We start from the raw sequence: 14,115 nt of genomic DNA on the forward strand, positions 1-14,115 counted from the left end.
GACCAACTCCACCCCATACCACATTCTAAATCCTCACCTTAGCCCCCACTAGTCACAATACGCCTGCTGTAGCACTAGTTGACTTTCAGGTCTCCATCCCACCAAAGTTTCACCTTTTACGTTCGGCCCCACACCCACTATTTCGGCTGCTTGCCCTGCTGGGGATATAGGAATGAGCTGTGTCTAAAATGGCATAGCTTGTCTCCATGTGCACGGGAACAGCTATAAACATACTAGGATACTATGCAGTGGGCATTTGTCGAGGAGACGTGACTTTCAGCCTTGGGAGGGATTCAGGATAGGCAGGAAAGGCCGGGGCTGTGACCTTAGACCTCGGATGCTTTGGGAACTTCTGCTGGCCCTGAGGCAGTGGTGGGGCGGATCTCCCTCCCCAGTGCAACCTCTGACGATGCCCCCAAAGGAGGCCTAGCTCGGGGCCGCCGCGAGGGCCTCTCACCGGTGTGGATCCTCTGGTGGTGGAAGAGGGCGGGGCGCTCACGGAAGCCCCGGCCGCACTGCGTGCACACAAACGGTTTCTCGCCCGTGTGGATACGGCGGTGGCTGAGCAGCACAGCGCCCTTGGCGAAGGCCTTGCCGCAGTCCCCGCAGCGGAAAGGACGCTCACCCGTGTGCAGCAACTGGTGCTGCGTGAGGTTGGAGCTGTGGCTGAAGGCGCGGCCGCACTGCGTGCAGACAAAAGGCTTCTCCCCAGTGTGGACGCGCTGGTGTTTGAAAAGCGACGAGCCCTGGCTGAAGGCAGCCCCGCAGAGCGCACAGGTATACGGCTTCTCGCCCGTGTGCGTGCGCTCGTGCTGGATCAGGTGCGAGTTGCGGCAGAAACGGCGGCCACACTGCGCACAGGCATAGGGCCGCCCGCCAGCGTGGATCTTGCGGTGCTGGCTGAGGTTGGAGCCGTGGCTGAAGGCCTTGCCACACTCGCCGCAGCGGAAGGACTTCTCGGCCGTGTGGATGCGCTGGTGCCGCACCAGCGAGGAGCTGTGCCGGAAAGCCTTGCCGCAGGCCGGGCACGCATACGGAGTCTCGCCGCTGTGGATGCGCTGGTGCTGCGTCAGGTGTGAGGTCTGGCTGAAGGCCTTGCCGCACTGCGGGCATTCATACGGCCGCTCCCCGGTGTGGGTGCGCAGGTGCTTGAGGAGGTCGGAGCTCTTGACGAACACTTTGCTGCACGCCCTGCATTCGAAAGGTTTCTCCCCCGGGAGGAGGCCGGGGCCCGCACGCAGGGCTTCGCCCAGCTCGTCCCAGGTCGGGGACTCCTGGCCGGCGGGCAGTCTCTGAGGCTCGTGCCAAGCCTCAGCCTCCCCTCGTTCCCCACCAACACGACCTGCCTGGAGGTCCGGGGTACCCAAGAAGGCTCTCCCAGGGGCCTCCCGCACACATGGCTTGTGCCGCTCGGTCGTCCTCCGCTGCTTGCCTGGCGCCAGGCGGCCTATGAGGGTCTTCTCCCTGGGTGGGCCGCTCTCGGGAGCCCCCAGTGGGGCGGTCAGCCGCAGGCTGACGCTGGCCTCCCCGCTGCCCGGGCCCAGCAGGAGTCTTTCCCAATAGATCACAGACACCCCTGTGGGTTTTCTCTCCCGAGACGGGGAGGTGCCCCGCCGACCCTCCAGGCTTTTCCCACGTTCACAGGCACCAGTGACGGAGAGGACCCTAGTAGGTGCCAGAGAGGGGCTATCCCAGAAGGCCCCTGGCAAACCTGGTTCTCCAGAAACATCTCTGTCCTCTGCCAGAAGCTGGGAACCTGTAGGCACAGAAACGGGGATGATGCCTGGGTCATCCTGGCCAGGGCACGTCGAGTTGGCGGGCAAGGGTGCGGAAGCCGAGTAGGAAAGCAGAGGGGCCAGACACCCTTCCTGCATGTGGCTTGCACCTGTCTCGGGGTTGCGGGGACTCTCCAGCCTGCTTCTGCTGCTTACCCTGGTGGCCGCTCGGCGCTACGGATCTTACTCAGGGACTGTGTTTGCCGACAGGCCCTCTCGCCTGGCGTGGTCGGGACCAGGAGTGCCCCGGTCAGGGCTGGGTCCCCAGTGCCTGGAATGGGCCTGGCTGTCTCAAGTACTCAAGAAACGATGAGCACGTGAACGAATGAAGGAAGGAACGGCCCCACAGACGGCCCGGGGCGTACCCTCGGAGCCCCCGTTTCTAGGGCAGGCAAGGCCAGAGCCTCCAGGAGGGCTGACGAAGGAAGAAAGAACAGAAGGGAGCTGGGTGGGAGGCAGGAAAGGAGCATGTGTGCCAGAAGGGCAGGGAAAGGGGAACAGAAGCTTGGCCACAGAGGGCCCCCAAGCTCACGCACCCCGGGCCCCCACTCACCAGGACAGGGCTTCCTCTGGGCATTCCTGGCCGGGGCCACATCTGTCCCACCGAGAACCCAGGGCTCCTCGCCATGCTCGAGCTGGACGACCACACGGGGTCGGGAGGCAGAGAGTCCTGTGAGAGGACCAGCAAGTGAGGGGGCCGGCCCCAGATCGGGACGACCCACCGCCCCAGAGGACGGTGGAAGTCAGGGCTTCACGGGACTTAGACGGTGTCATCTATGAAGCCAAGAAAACCCCAAGGTCATGCCACAAGGCAGGACTCACAGGAATAGCTCAACGGTCCTTGTGGGGGGAACCGTGTTGGCAGTGCACAAGAGGAAGGGAACCGAGCCCGGGAACAGAGGCACCACAGCTGGACAGGAACGTTCCGTTGGCGGGTGCAGGGTTGCCCATGGGCCGCCAGGAGATTAGGCATTAGTGCTGGTGGCCCAGCCTGACGACAGCTGAGCTTTCCCTGGAGGACCCAGGGCCTTACCCAGCGAGGTCACTAGTGAGAAGTTCTCCAGCATCACGTGGCGGTACAAGGCCCTCTGGGTTGTGTCCAGGAGTCCCCACTCCTCCGGGGAGAAGTACACGGCCACGTCCTCAAACGCCATCAGGCCCTACAACAGCAAGGGCAAGGGAAGACGGACACGACCTAAGTCACAGCTGTGCGACCCGGGGCTCACCAGCCTGTCCCAGGGGCTACCTCCCTCGGGGCTCTGCAGATGGGACTTCCTCACCTGTCTGGGCCCCCCCCCCACCCTCCCAGTCTGGGCCCCACATGCCTCCTCGACCTCTCCGCTGGCCACTCCACACAAGGCAGCCAGAGAACGCTCGCCCCAGGGGCAGCCCCAGGCGTCCACTCGTGATCCAGCCTTTGCACAAGGTGACCCTCCCCAGACATGCCTTTCCTGCTCATGCAATATGCAACCGCACGTGTCCCAGCTGCGGGACCACGCCGGGCGTGCCCATCCCCGTAAGGTGCCTCCCCCCTCTACCCCTGTGGAACTTAGGCCTGACATTTCAAGGCTGCTCCTCCCGCCTGAAGGACTGGCTGATCCCCTCGTCACCCCAGGTGTGGACCCAAGGATCTGGTGGGCACACAGGAAGCCAGTTGCCGCCTCCCTCCATAGCCACGCTCCCTCCATTTCCTTCTCACTTGGCTGCACCCTCCCTTCCCTCAGCCACCTGCCAGACTTCCCCTCAAAGCCCCAGGGACTGCCAGCCACTCTTCATCTCCCTGGAGCCCTAACTGCCCATCCCCGGCTGAGTCTGTGAGATCCCCTCTTCCTGAGGCCCGGCCTCGGCTCAGGACACCAGGACTCTGTCCTCCAACATCTGCAACTCTAGGTCCATGTGATGCCTCCGCTCTGGGACTTCCTGACTTTTCCCTGGAACGTGCTTTCCCTCCAAATTCCTGTTTTTTTTCTACCGCAGCTCCATTCTTTTTGGTGCTCAGGCCGAATAACTTGCGAAGTTCCTTCACTCAGGACACTCGCTCACACCCCGCACCTGATGTATCAGCCGATCTACCCAGAATCCAACCGCTTTGCCCATTTCCACCGCCCCAATGTGGTCCAGCTGCCATCATCGCCCCACCAGGGCCGTGGCAGTAAATCGCGTCCGCCCTACACACCGCCAACCACCTCTGCGTCCGTTCTCCACTCAGCAAGTGGCGCGATTCTTTTAAAAACCCTAACTCGAGGTACGGCCAGCCTCTGTTCAAAACCGTCCCTGGCTCCCGGCGTCCTCGGGATAAAGCACGAACTCCGCGGCTTGCCATTTCAGGCACACCAATCTTCTCTCGCTCCCGGAGCTCCACGACAGGGCGTTCAGTTCCGGAAGCACCTAGGCTCAGTCTCCCGTCCCAGTTTTTGTAAGTGCGGCACCGTCCCTCCCCTCGGAACTTCCTTCCACACCTCGCCCCTCTGGCTTCCAGAAGCGGGGATCCCACACGTGCACGCCCCACTGGTCTGGCAACAGGGGCCTACGACGAACCGAGAGAGGAAGACACGTCGTCCAGGTGAAGTCCCTCCCTCAGTCAGGGCCCGGGTCCGGGTCCGGGGACGCGGGACCCGGGCGGGTGGGGGTCTGGAGCTCCCTCCACCCACCTGCGCTGGGTCTGTCAGCACCGCCTCCATCGGGCCCTGCACCTGGGACGGCGCAGATACGGGCGGACGAGCCAGGCACCCCGGCTCCCGTCTTCAGTCTCCCCGTACGGTAAGGGTGCAGACGCCCGGGGCGCCGCCTCAGGGGCCGCCCGGAAAGCACGTGGCTCGGGGCGTCGCCCGCCAGCCACGCGGGGCCGTCCGCACCACACCCGGAGAAACCGAGGCTGGAGGGCGGGGCGCGGCCGTCGGCCTGCGGTTACGGGACGCGCGCGCGCGAGGCGGGCTCTGCCCGCACCTTCCTCGCTGCCCTCGCCTCGGGTCTCCAGAACCTCCTGGAAAACCGGCCCCGACCCGGCGCGCTGCAGTCCCCAAGAGCGGGGTAGCCCAACGCCCGGCAGCAAAGTGACAGTCCCAAACGCCGGAAGCTCAGTCCCCACAAACCCTCATTGGCCCAATGCGCGCGGAGGGCTCACGCACAGCGCCTTCTGGGAAGAGTAGTTCCCGCACAGTTTCTGGTGCGGCCCACCGTTGGCGGGACGAACCTTCCCGGTATCGATGGCAACGGCCAAACATCACCACGGGGTCTCTGGGAAGTGGAGGCCCTCGGCCGCGCCCCAGTCACCGCGGGCCTCGCTCGTGGACGGGATCGCCCTTCTGGTCCGCGCGCCCACCCACGCCGCCCGAGAGGTCAAGCGCTGTAGGTACGAAAACGGAAACTACTGCAGCCGCAGGAGGCGACGCAAGCGCGGAGCTGTAGGACCTAGCGCAGAGGGACGAGCGGGGTGGGAGGAAGGCGATCTTCGGTCCGGAGACCCGCATGCCAGCTCCACCTGTTACCTTGTCGGAGGCTGTGCGCTCCGGTCAGCGCTTTCACCTCTGTGCGTCAGTTGGTGACCATGATCAGGAGAAGCTGGAAAAGTAGCAACTGAACTTTGGATAAGTCATCTCTAGTGTCTTCTCTGCGCATAGTCCTTGGTCTATTGGGCCAACATGCAAACGAAAGAAAGGTAAATCTGTGGTAGATTTTAAGCCCTCTTCCTATGTCACTCAGGCTTCCATGCAATAAAGTTACCACGCCTGTCCTAGCTGACCTATTTGTAAATACGTTATACTCTGAGGTTAGTGCATGGACAAAAAGCAGAGTAAAGGGTGGGAGGCCACCGGAACAGTTGAACTCAATGACTATACCGGAGCATTTTGAAAGGACACTTCAGCAAGATTGAAAACGAAAATCCCCCAACACTTTAGGTTTAAGAGAAATTAAGACTTTCAGTTCTTGGTGTAGGGGCTGCAAAACCGATGCCAACATTTTCTGGTCATGGAAGTCAACCCTTTTCAGGGGAAGTCGGCGGGAACTACTCTTCCCAGAGGGCGCTGCGCGTGAGCCCTCCGCGCGCATTGGGCCAATGAGGGTTTGTGGGGACTGAGCTTCCGGCGTTTGGGACTGTCACTTTGCTGCCGGGCGTTGGGCTACCCCGCTCTTGGGGACTGCAGCGCGCCGGGTCGGGGCCGGTTTTCCAGGAGGTTCTGGAGACCCGAGGCGAGGGCAGCGAGGAAGGTGCGGGCAGAGCCCGCCTCGCGCGCGCGCGTCCCGTAACCGCAGGCCGACGGCCGCGCCCCGCCCTCCAGCCTCGGTTTCTCCGGGTGTGGTGCGGACGGCCCCGCGTGGCTGGCGGGCGACGCCCCGAGCCACGTGCTTTCCGGGCGGCCCCTGAGGCGGCGCCCCGGGCGTCTGCACCCTTACCGTACGGGGAGACTGAAGACGGGAGCCGGGGTGCCTGGCTCGTCCGCCCGTATCTGCGCCGTCCCAGGTGCAGGGCCCGATGGAGGCGGTGCTGACAGACCCAGCGCAGGTGGGTGGAGGGAGCTCCAGACCCCCACCCGCCCGGGTCCCGCGTCCCCGGACCCGGACCCGGGCCCTGACTGAGGGAGGGACTTCACCTGGACGACGTGTCTTCCTCTCTCGGTTCGTCGTAGGCCCCTGTTGCCAGACCAGTGGGGCGTGCACGTGTGGGATCCCCGCTTCTGGAAGCCAGAGGGGCGAGGTGTGGAAGGAAGTTCCGAGGGGAGGGACGGTGCCGCACTTACAAAAACTGGGACGGGAGACTGAGCCTAGGTGCTTCCGGAACTGAACGCCCTGTCGTGGAGCTCCGGGAGCGAGAGAAGATTGGTGTGCCTGAAATGGCAAGCCGCGGAGTTCGTGCTTTATCCCGAGGACGCCGGGAGCCAGGGACGGTTTTGAACAGAGGCTGGCCGTACCTCGAGTTAGGGTTTTTAAAAGAATCGCGCCACTTGCTGAGTGGAGAACGGACGCAGAGGTGGTTGGCGGTGTGTAGGGCGGACGCGATTTACTGCCACGGCCCTGGTGGGGCGATGATGGCAGCTGGACCACATTGGGGCGGTGGAAATGGGCAAAGCGGTTGGATTCTGGGTAGATCGGCTGATACATCAGGTGCGGGGTGTGAGCGAGTGTCCTGAGTGAAGGAACTTCGCAAGTTATTCGGCCTGAGCACCAAAAAGAATGGAGCTGCGGTAGAGAAAAAACAGGAATTTGGAGGGAAAGCACGTTCCAGGGAAAAGTCAGGAAGTCCCAGAGCGGAGGCATCACATGGACCTAGAGTTGCAGATGTTGGAGGACAGAGTCCTGGTGTCCTGAGCCGAGGCCGGGCCTCAGGAAGAGGGGATCTCACAGACTCAGCCGGGGATGGGCAGTTAGGGCTCCAGGGAGATGAAGAGTGGCTGGCAGTCCCTGGGGCTTTGAGGGGAAGTCTGGCAGGTGGCTGAGGGAAGGGAGGGTGCAGCCAAGTGAGAAGGAAATGGAGGGAGCGTGGCTATGGAGGGAGGCGGCAACTGGCTTCCTGTGTGCCCACCAGATCCTTGGGTCCACACCTGGGGTGACGAGGGGATCAGCCAGTCCTTCAGGCGGGAGGAGCAGCCTTGAAATGTCAGGCCTAAGTTCCACAGGGGTAGAGGGGGGAGGCACCTTACGGGGATGGGCACGCCCGGCGTGGTCCCGCAGCTGGGACACGTGCGGTTGCATATTGCATGAGCAGGAAAGGCATGTCTGGGGAGGGTCACCTTGTGCAAAGGCTGGATCACGAGTGGACGCCTGGGGCTGCCCCTGGGGCGAGCGTTCTCTGGCTGCCTTGTGTGGAGTGGCCAGCGGAGAGGTCGAGGAGGCATGTGGGGCCCAGACTGGGAGGGTGGGGGGGGGGGCCCAGACAGGTGAGGAAGTCCCATCTGCAGAGCCCCGAGGGAGGTAGCCCCTGGGACAGGCTGGTGAGCCCCGGGTCGCACAGCTGTGACTTAGGTCGTGTCCGTCTTCCCTTGCCCTTGCTGTTGTAGGGCCTGATGGCGTTTGAGGACGTGGCCGTGTACTTCTCCCCGGAGGAGTGGGGACTCCTGGACACAACCCAGAGGGCCTTGTACCGCCACGTGATGCTGGAGAACTTCTCACTAGTGACCTCGCTGGGTAAGGCCCTGGGTCCTCCAGGGAAAGCTCAGCTGTCGTCAGGCTGGGCCACCAGCACTAATGCCTAATCTCCTGGCGGCCCATGGGCAACCCTGCACCCGCCAACGGAACGTTCCTGTCCAGCTGTGGTGCCTCTGTTCCCGGGCTCGGTTCCCTTCCTCTTGTGCACTGCCAACACGGTTCCCCCCACAAGGACCGTTGAGCTATTCCTGTGAGTCCTGCCTTGTGGCATGACCTTGGGGTTTTCTTGGCTTCATAGATGACACCGTCTAAGTCCCGTGAAGCCCTGACTTCCACCGTCCTCTGGGGCGGTGGGTCGTCCCGATCTGGGGCCGGCCCCCTCACTTGCTGGTCCTCTCACAGGACTCTCTGCCTCCCGACCCCGTGTGGTCGTCCAGCTCGAGCATGGCGAGGAGCCCTGGGTTCTCGGTGGGACAGATGTGGCCCCGGCCAGGAATGCCCAGAGGAAGCCCTGTCCTGGTGAGTGGGGGCCCGGGGTGCGTGAGCTTGGGGGCCCTCTGTGGCCAAGCTTCTGTTCCCCTTTCCCTGCCCTTCTGGCACACATGCTCCTTTCCTGCCTCCCACCCAGCTCCCTTCTGTTCTTTCTTCCTTCGTCAGCCCTCCTGGAGGCTCTGGCCTTGCCTGCCCTAGAAACGGGGGCTCCGAGGGTACGCCCCGGGCCGTCTGTGGGGCCGTTCCTTCCTTCATTCGTTCACGTGCTCATCGTTTCTTGAGTACTTGAGACAGCCAGGCCCATTCCAGGCACTGGGGACCCAGCCCTGACCGGGGCACTCCTGGTCCCGACCACGCCAGGCGAGAGGGCCTGTCGGCAAACACAGTCCCTGAGTAAGATCCGTAGCGCCGAGCGGCCACCAGGGTAAGCAGCAGAAGCAGGCTGGAGAGTCCCCGCAACCCCGAGACAGGTGCAAGCCACATGCAGGAAGGGTGTCTGGCCCCTCTGCTTTCCTACTCGGCTTCCGCACCCTTGCCCGCCAACTCGACGTGCCCTGGCCAGGATGACCCAGGCATCATCCCCGTTTCTGTGCCTACAGGTTCCCAGCTTCTGGCAGAGGACAGAGATGTTTCTGGAGAACCAGGTTTGCCAGGGGCCTTCTGGGATAGCCCCTCTCTGGCACCTACTAGGGTCCTCTCCGTCACTGGTGCCTGTGAACGTGGGAAAAGCCTGGAGGGTCGGCGGGGCACCTCCCCGTCTCGGGAGAGAAAACCCACAGGGGTGTCTGTGATCTATTGGGAAAGACTCCTGCTGGGCCCGGGCAGCGGGGAGGCCAGCGTCAGCCTGCGGCTGACCGCCCCACTGGGGGCTCCCGAGAGCGGCCCACCCAGGGAGAAGACCCTCATAGGCCGCCTGGCGCCAGGCAAGCAGCGGAGGACGACCGAGCGGCACAAGCCATGTGTGCGGGAGGCCCCTGGGAGAGCCTTCTTGGGTACCCCGGACCTCCAGGCAGGTCGTGTTGGTGGGGAACGAGGGGAGGCTGAGGCTTGGCACGAGCCTCAGAGACTGCCCGCCGGCCAGGAGTCCCCGACCTGGGACGAGCTGGGCGAAGCCCTGCGTGCGGGCCCCGGCCTCCTCCCGGGGGAGAAACCTTTCGAATGCAGGGCGTGCAGCAAAGTGTTCGTCAAGAGCTCCGACCTCCTCAAGCACCTGCGCACCCACACCGGGGAGCGGCCGTATGAATGCCCGCAGTGCGGCAAGGCCTTCAGCCAGACCTCACACCTGACGCAGCACCAGCGCATCCACAGCGGCGAGACTCCGTATGCGTGCCCGGCCTGCGGCAAGGCTTTCCGGCACAGCTCCTCGCTGGTGCGGCACCAGCGCATCCACACGGCCGAGAAGTCCTTCCGCTGCGGCGAGTGTGGCAAGGCCTTCAGCCACGGCTCCAACCTCAGCCAGCACCGCAAGATCCACGCTGGCGGGCGGCCCTATGCCTGTGCGCAGTGTGGCCGCCGTTTCTGCCGCAACTCGCACCTGATCCAGCACGAGCGCACGCACACGGGCGAGAAGCCGTATACCTGTGCGCTCTGCGGGGCTGCCTTCAGCCAGGGCTCGTCGCTTTTCCAGCATCTGCGTGTGCACCGAGGCGAGAGGCCTTTTGTCTGCACGCAGTGCGGCCGCGCCTTCAGCCACAGCTCCAACCTCACGCAGCACCAGTTGCTGCACACGGGTGAGCGTCCTTTCCGCTGCGGGGACTGCGGCAAGGCCTTCGCCAAGGGCGCTGTGCTGCTCAGCCATCGGCGCGTCCACACGGGCGAGAAACCGTTTGTGTGCACGCAGTGCGGCCGAGGCTTCCGTGAGCGCCCCGCCCTCTTCCACCACCAGAGGATCCACACCGGTGAGAGGCCCTCACGGCGGCCCGGAGCTAGGCCTCCTTTGGGGGCATCGTCAGAGGTTGCACTGGGGAGGGAGATCCGCCCCACCACTGCCTCAGGGCCCGCAGAAGTTCAGAAAGCCCTGAGACCTCAAGTTACAGCCCGGCCCTTCCCTGCCTGTCAGGAATCCCTCCCGAGGCTGAGTATCATGCGTCTTCTGCAGGTACAAACTTCGGAGTAACCCTTTACGTTTATAGTGGTTTTATTGCACGTAGTGACAGTGTGTTAATTCCTCTATCCCCAGGAGGTCAAGCGGCAGAAATATTGTCGGTGGGGTACTGACACAGAGGCTGTAACTTGGTGGGACCAAGATTTGGAAGTCAAGAGTGCCACGTCAGGCATATTGTGACTGGAGGGGCTAATGTGAAGAGTGGGAGTTGGGGTATACGGGGTGGAGTTGGTCCAGAGAACCTGTGATGTCCACCCACTGACAGCCACGTTTTGGAGGTCCAGGTGGCATATGGGGGTAGGTGTTGTATACAGTAGTCGGGAACCTTTGGCTGCCTGCTGGGTGGTTCAGCACCAATGTCTAGCCAGTGTCCCATGATCCTGCATCAGTTCTGCCACCAGCCCAGAGAGTGGCTACTCTTCCCCATTCCAGGCAGTTGGTGGCCCTGGCCTGGGCCCTTTGCTTTAAGGATTTGAAGGGAGTGCAGCCTAGAGAGTTATGCCCTACGCTGACCTACTGGGCCTGTGGCGGCACCTCTCTGACCTCCTCCCTGTGTCTGCCTCCCAGAGGGGAGGGCCTAAGTAAGGCTTTCTGGGTCCAGCACCACAGACTGCCCCGCTCACCTTCCAGGCACAGTTCAGCCTCCTGAACCCCAAGCCTGGTCCCTGCTTATGCCAGAGAGCAGCACACTGGGGGGTGGTCACAGTGGGGTTTGAATTCAGCCACTGCACGTGTTTCTTCAAGTATTTATTGAGCATCTGCTGTGTACCTGGCAACAGGCCAGGGGCTCAGTCCCACTGAGCCCCATCTCCCTGCCCTTGAGGTGGGTGCCACAGGAGAAGCTCCCAGCGAGGTGTGCAGAGCGGCAGTGCTTGCAGCCAGATTTGCCTTGCTGTCTTGAAATTTCGCATTCGTTCTGACCAAAAGGTCAGTTCCCTGAGAGCAGGGATTTCTGCCTGTTTCCCAAGGGCCTGGCACACGGTGGGTGGCGACAGGCAGAGGAGACAAACAGAGGGATTAAGATGGGCTGGGAGCAGAGTCCTGGGGACAGGAACACCACTGCCAACAGCTCTGGGCCACAGCCAGGGAGCGGGGCTGATGGGTTGCCCTGCGGGGCAGGGAGGCAGAGACCAGGCCAAGACAGCCCTGTGCAGGGGTGAGCATTCCGTTGCCACCTCTGAAGAGGAAGCAGGTTCCATGGGCCTTGGGTCGTGAATGGCCTGTGGTGGTGGCTCTGTCTCTGCTCTGGCTTCTGGGGACTCACCTGCGGTGTGCTTCTCAGCCTGATGGTGCTGCTTTGGTCCCAGCTCAGCCCCTGTATGCTCCCCCGGCTGCGACTGGTGACCATGGCCCTTACACTGGTTCTGCTGTCCCTGTGGCTGCCTGCCGATGTGGCCTTCAGTGTCAGGATCCCCCATGGGGGTTGGCCGTCAGGGCTCCCTTGAGCTGCTGTCTTACCAGCACCATAGTCTGTCACTGACCCTGTAGCTCAGTAAGAAGCTGTTGACCATGGAGGTGTACAGCCTGCAGCTACTGAGGTCCAGTGGGCCAGGGATGGGGGTGGGAAGCTGGTAGTGCTGACCATACCTCAGGTGTCCAGCCTGCCCAGGTAAGGCTTGGAGATGCCATGTATTCCCAGCTGGGTCCTCCTCCTGGCAAAAGGTCACCTCATTCCCCAGAAGTCTGAACGGCTTGTCCTGACAGATAGGCTGACTGTCTTTGTTCATAGGCAGATGGCCAGAAATTGCAGTGGGAATAAGATGTAAGAACCCTAGAATCATTAAAGGAGGGAAATTTGTCATACTTTGTGATCTAGTGTAGAATACTTAAAGATATTTTATATAGTTATGCATTTTCTTAACTATGGGAATTCAGAAGCCAATTTCTTGAAATAAAGTCTTTGAAACAGTAACTTATAAACTCAATATTTGAGCCCAGAAGTCATATAACTTGACATTTGGTTCTGTAGAGTCTTCTAATGTGTTAGCTAGGCCTTTGTTATTCCTCTTGTGTATATATTCCTGTGTTACCAGTAACATATTCTTGGTCTTGTCACAAGAAAGAATTCAAGGACAGACACAAAAGAGATTGAGTTTTATTTTTTTGGAAAATAAGAGTTTAAGGAAAGAGAAAGTACTTGGTTGACAGTTGTCCCAAGGGTAAGTCTCGCCAAGGATACAGTAAGGAGCTTTTCTATGTCAAAGGTGATGAATATTGACTAAGTGGGAATAGGTTTCAAAGGGAACAGGTGGAGTCTTCTGGGCGTTCCAGCTTGCTTCACCTTTGTGCCAGGAGGGGGAGTTCTTGGCTATATTTGGTTCTCGTCAGAACTGTCACAGCAACCATCTGTAAGGGGAAGGTCAAAATTGCAATGTTAATGTCATGGTAATGAGAGTATAATGAGCGTTGGGGTGAAGTTTGGGTTAACTAGTCCTTCATGTTAGAATCTGCTGGTTTTGGCTGCTCTGTTATCTACATTCTCACTCCTCACATACCAAGAGAACAGGTTACATGGCATGTGTAGAATGTAAACAACCAGCTGTATGTTTGTACAATATCCTGCTAAAGTCCCCAACCCTCTTCCCTCATTATGTCTATCTACCTACTCTAATATCGTGTTCGCTCCTTGTGGTGGTGACAACAGCGATACGTACACAGACCTGGTTCACTTCAGTTCTTTATTGTTGCTCAGAAGGTCGGGAGAAGGTGAGTGAGAAGAAGCAACAGCCGGAGGGAGCGAGTGAGAGAAAGAATGAGAGGAGAGAGAGAGAGAGAGAGCTTCTCTTTCCTGCTTATGCCTTATATAAAGGAAGCTGGCCTATGGTGACCAAGATCATGCTTGACCTTTAAGCTGATTGTTAGCATGCCTTCTGCATGAGTTGAGCACGAGCGCGGAAGCATGGGGCAAGCCTATAGGAGCAACTTCCTTATGCTAATGCCACCAAACCAGGAAGGGTGGCGCCCAGGAAGCGGGCACCATCTTAGGGCATTGGTCAGCTACAGTGGAAGGGTGGTGTTCAGCCATAGTGGGACTCAGCCTCGGCCGTAGGCCGGCCCCTACACTCTAACACCTGTATTAAATTTTTTACTATAAAGTGGTATTGTAGTATATAGGTATTTGTTGGTGGCTGTGCATGGGTATTCTCTTGAGACTTTTTTCCTTCACGAAAGCTAGTTCTCCAGTTCTCTAATACCACTGGCTGTCCAACAGTTCAGTTCTGACACAATCTACCCAGCGTTGACGCAGACCCCATGGGTATAGGGCTCAGTTCCACAAGAATGCCTCTGCTTCAGATGCCAGCCCCAAATGGGGTCCCAAGGTACCCACTTTTCTGCCTGGCAGATTACAGATTCAGCGTTTCCACACCCCATGCCCCCCCCCCCATTCATTTATTTGCTAGAACAACTCACAGAACTCAGGAAAGTGCTTTACTTACTGATTTATTATTTTTAAAAGTACAGCTTGATACAGTCAACTAGAAGAGATGGGCAGAGCAAAGTGTTGGATGAGGTACATGTGCGCGGGGCTGCCATGCCCTCAGGGCGCACACACCACGCGACACCGTGATATGTTCACCAACTGGTAAGCGTACGAGTTCTCATTGTGTAGGCATGATGAGATTATGTCATTGGCCAGGTGATTGAAGCCAATCACATTGT

General features: G+C 60.3%; 2 protein-coding genes across 5 annotated transcripts; one reads left to right on the forward strand and one right to left on the reverse strand.

Moving 5' to 3' along the window:
* Positions 1-313: 313 nt before the first annotated feature.
* Positions 314-4,840, reverse strand: LOC118920460 (zinc finger protein 324A-like). 2 transcript variants are annotated; one of them, XM_036901360.2, is made up of 4 exons: positions 4,427-4,840; positions 2,809-2,935; positions 2,329-2,445; positions 314-1,756 (listed from the first exon to the last, which is right to left on the reverse strand). In XM_036901360.2, exons 1-4 carry the CDS (start codon positions 4,454-4,456, stop codon positions 327-329), a joined length of 1,704 nt encoding a protein of 567 aa, XP_036757255.2. In that variant the 5' UTR covers positions 4,457-4,840; the 3' UTR covers positions 314-326. The 2 variants fall into 2 exon arrangements, with proteins under 2 accessions (XP_036757255.2, XP_036757254.2); XM_036901359.2 differs by lacking the exon at positions 4,427-4,840 and adding an exon at positions 3,952-4,185.
* Positions 4,841-5,851: 1,011 nt separating this feature from the next.
* LOC118920457 (zinc finger protein 324A-like) lies at positions 5,852-11,650 on the forward strand. 3 transcript variants are annotated; one of them, XM_057496419.1, is made up of 5 exons: positions 5,852-6,279; positions 7,772-7,898; positions 8,262-8,378; positions 8,951-10,449; positions 10,531-11,650. In XM_057496419.1, the coding sequence occupies exons 1-5, from the start codon at positions 6,250-6,252 to the stop codon at positions 10,633-10,635; spliced, it is 1,878 nt and encodes a 625-aa protein (XP_057352402.1). In that variant the 5' UTR covers positions 5,852-6,249; the 3' UTR covers positions 10,636-11,650. The 3 variants fall into 3 exon arrangements, with proteins under 3 accessions (XP_057352402.1, XP_057352401.1, XP_057352403.1); XM_057496418.1 differs by lacking the exon at positions 5,852-6,279 and adding an exon at positions 6,512-6,754; XM_057496420.1 differs by lacking the exon at positions 5,852-6,279 and adding an exon at positions 7,454-7,651 and having other exon boundaries at positions 8,951-10,249.
* The last annotated feature ends 2,465 nt before the right edge of the window (positions 11,651-14,115 follow it).

The sequence above is a fragment of the Manis pentadactyla genome (assembly GCF_030020395.1).
Source record: "Manis pentadactyla isolate mManPen7 chromosome 15 unlocalized genomic scaffold, mManPen7.hap1 SUPER_15_unloc_1, whole genome shotgun sequence".
NCBI classification, from domain to species: domain Eukaryota; kingdom Metazoa; phylum Chordata; class Mammalia; order Pholidota; family Manidae; genus Manis; species Manis pentadactyla.